General features: G+C 39.2%; 1 protein-coding gene across 1 annotated transcript; it reads right to left on the bottom strand.

Annotated features, from left to right (window-relative positions):
• Window positions 1-1,220: 1,220 nt before the first annotated feature.
• On the bottom strand, window positions 1,221-2,156 carry LOC141126504 (olfactory receptor 51I2-like). The gene has a single exon (XM_073612443.1). The coding sequence runs from the start codon at window positions 2,154-2,156 to the stop codon at window positions 1,221-1,223; it is 936 nt and encodes a 311-aa protein (XP_073468544.1).
• Between the last annotated feature and the right edge of the window lie 1,180 nt (window positions 2,157-3,336).

Here is a 3,336-nt window from a genome sequence, read left to right as displayed (position 1 = left end):
CAGATTAAACTTAAACTGCATAAGGGGTTCTTTACTGTTCGAGCCGTAAGGATGTGAAAAAAATTGGCGGTGTCAGCAGTTTTGATAATTTAAAAAAGCTTTTAGATGGGCATCTTAGCGAATGCAATATGCAGGGATATGAGAAATGGTATTGACGTAAACACACCCAAACAGGTTGAACTGGATGGACTGGTGTCTTTATTCAACCTTGCCAACTATGTAACTATTTATAAGAAAAACAAACAAAAAGAAAAATGTTTCCTTTACCTTCTTTTAAAATAAAAATCCCAGAACAGTAAGAACACTCCCCCCCACCAATGACCCCATTTTCAAAAGTAGACACCCCAAGGCCATTTTATTTTTTGACACTTTTTTGGGGAAATGAAGAAACATGCTGGTAAAGGAGTTATTGTCTTGGTCACATATAGTGGAAGCATGGAGATGAAGGAGTTAATGTGCAGATATGCAAGATGCATGTGTAGGAGAGAAGGGGTAGTGAAAAGATTAAAAATTATACTGCTGCTGCTGCTGCCATGATCAGTGTTTACATCAGGAATTATTGAATGGACTCATTCAATCATTAGTTCCTGTTGCTTCCCTTACTCCATTGTAAGAGGAAGGGGAGGGTTTTCAAATGTAAACACAAGTATGTGTGCTGTGATTGGTCTCTTTTATGACCAATCACAGTAATCAGAAGGTGCAGAGTCATTCGAATCAGCTCTGCAACCTTGCACCTGTGAACGAAGCTGCTTGGTTCACCAACAATAAATGGTGAACTTGCCCCCTTGTATAAACATCACTCCATAAATAGACATTCACCCACAAGCTGATTTTTTTTACAATATTGCGGTAGAGAGGTGCTTAATAATGACATACAAACACAAAGGTGCAGCACTCTAAACAGGGGAATACCAACAGGCAGGACGGAGTCCACAGGTGGGTGCTCAGGCTGCGGTGTTCTCCAGACAACACCCAAATAGGTAGACAAAAGAGAAAAATAGCCAGCAACTCCAATCCATGAAAATAATTTATTGGCACATGTAGGAAAACAAAAAATCAGACGCGTTTCGGCTGGAGAGCCTTGGTCACTGCAGTGACCAAGGCTTTTTCAGCTGAAACGCATCTGCTTTTTTGTTTTCCTATATGTGCCAATAAATTATTTTTATGTATTGGAGTTGCCGGCTATTTAAATATTTTGTCTGCTTAATAATGATATTCAATTATTTTTCAGTTGTCCTCTGAAAGATACCTTTTATCTTAGTCCTTATTTTCTTCATCTTCACCCCATAAATCAAAGGATTTAAAACTGGAGGCACCACCAGAATTTGCACAGACATCATGACTCTTAGTCCATATGGCAGGTTAGCTGGAACAAATCGATAAAGAAGGAGCTCAAAGAGGGCATCAGTAATAAAATTTGCAATGCTTATAAAGTGTGGAGAACAAGTTTGAAAAGCCTTGTCTTTAACTTCTTTTGATGACCTCAAACAAACTCTAAATATCTGAACATACGTATAAAATATAAAAAGTGGTATCACTCCCAGCATTGTTGTAGACACAAAGATTCCATAGAAACTGTTTACTGTTGTGTCAATGCAAGAAAGTCTCACCACTGACCAATTGTCACAGTAGATCTTCAGGATTTCTGAGGAACATAATGGAAGTCTAATTGTCAATATAAATTGAATACCAAACACTATAATTGGCTGTAGAAAAGCTACACCAATCAGTTTGAATACAGTCGATAAGGTGATGATGCTGTGGTATCTCAGTGGGTTGCAGATGCACACATAGCGGTCATAGGCCATTGCTGCCAGTATGGTCATCTCATTTGACCCATAAGTATGTACCCAAAATACTTGTACCAGGCAGAAGGTGTATGAAGTGGTTTGAGTTTTCTGAAGTAGGTTTATGAAGAGACCGGGTAAGAAGGAACTACTCCCATAAATGCCATTGAAGCACAATGCACATATAAAACTGTACATTGGCTTGTGTAGACTCCTGTTAACTGCGATGATAACAATAACCATTCCATTGAAAACTAGACTTAGTATGTATCCAAATAAAACTATGACACAATAAAAATATCTCATTGAGGTGATGTCTCCAAAACTGAGCTTCATTACAGAGGGGTGAAAGAAGGTACCATTCTCCATTCTGGGTGGTAACCTGTAAAAGGAAAATATGTATGTAACTCCACAATACAGCATAAGGCAAATCTGTTTCATGAACTAACCAATGATGTAATTTTATTTGCATTAGCAATGGTAATTTTCTAAGACATGCTGACAGATGTTTGTTTTACATCAGGTCATGGTAGCTTGTAGAGACACATCATGAAAAAAGTGTTCAGTTTGCTTAAATAAAAATGTTTTACTAAATTAAAGATTGTGTTGGGGTTAAGTGGCCTGCAGGGGCCCATTTAAAAGATGGGAGCCGCCTCACCCGGGGGATGAATGCTGTCCATATCAGTCAGGGAGAATGGCGGGAGCTTAAATAATTGATGTGAGAGCAGAAAGGGTGGAGAAGTATGAACTTTCTCTGCTGGAAGATATATGATTTGACCATGTGAGTGCAGTCAGTTGTTTCCCTGTCGTGGGGGAACATGGTAATCTGCTTTGATAGAGATGGCTCTAATTTAAAGTAGGACTTTTGCTGGAGATGTTCTGCAAAGAGAGACAATATGGCCATTGGAACTATATTCTGTGAATACCAGAAGTTTGTTGGATAATACACTAGGAGAGACCAAGTAAAACTACCTTATTTTGTTAACAGTAAAATGTATTCTTCTATTTATACCAATCCTGTATGGACACTTCATTATTACTACAGCAATGTGTTTGGGACTGAGAAATGGGGCAAGGAACCAGAAGTGGAGTTATGCTTTTCGGCATGTGAGCCATGAATAACAAAGGGCTGATGGTGGGTCTTGAGGAAACTCTAGGAGCTGTCCTCTGTGTGTGCAGCAAGTGACTTGAGATGATGGACTATGCATTCTTGGTGTTGCTGTCCTACGGCTTGAGAAAAAGTTTCTTTGTTTCTAAATAGAGCAGCTAAAGGAGTCCTCTGTGTCCAAGGCTTGACTTGAGGAGGTGTAGTGTCCCCTGTGTCTGTGCCAAAAGAGAACAAGAACCTTTGTTCTATGCAAGGCCTCCTTAGAACGGTAGAGACAAGTCATGTCCAGCTAAGTGTTTTATCTGATCATCGGGGTGCCATTCTACAGGCTGGATAGTTTGGTTAAATTTCTGTCTTTGGACAGTCCCAAGTCTTCTTTGAGGAAGAAGTAAGGTTTTAGGCCAGATATATAATTCACAGTATTGATTCCTAATGTTATGT

This window comes from Aquarana catesbeiana, linkage group LG02 (assembly GCF_042186555.1).
Source record: "Aquarana catesbeiana isolate 2022-GZ linkage group LG02, ASM4218655v1, whole genome shotgun sequence".
Lineage (NCBI taxonomy): Eukaryota > Metazoa > Chordata > Amphibia > Anura > Ranidae > Aquarana > Aquarana catesbeiana.
Note: the sequence above shows the minus strand (reverse complement) of the source record. Positions and strands in the feature narration are given on the sequence as shown.

Bases quoted from the DNA above. Each gene is read 5' to 3' on its own strand.
- LOC141126504 (XM_073612443.1), bottom strand. From the start codon at position 2,156: ATGGAGAATGGTACCTTCTTTCACCCCTCTGTAATGAAGCTCAGTTTT.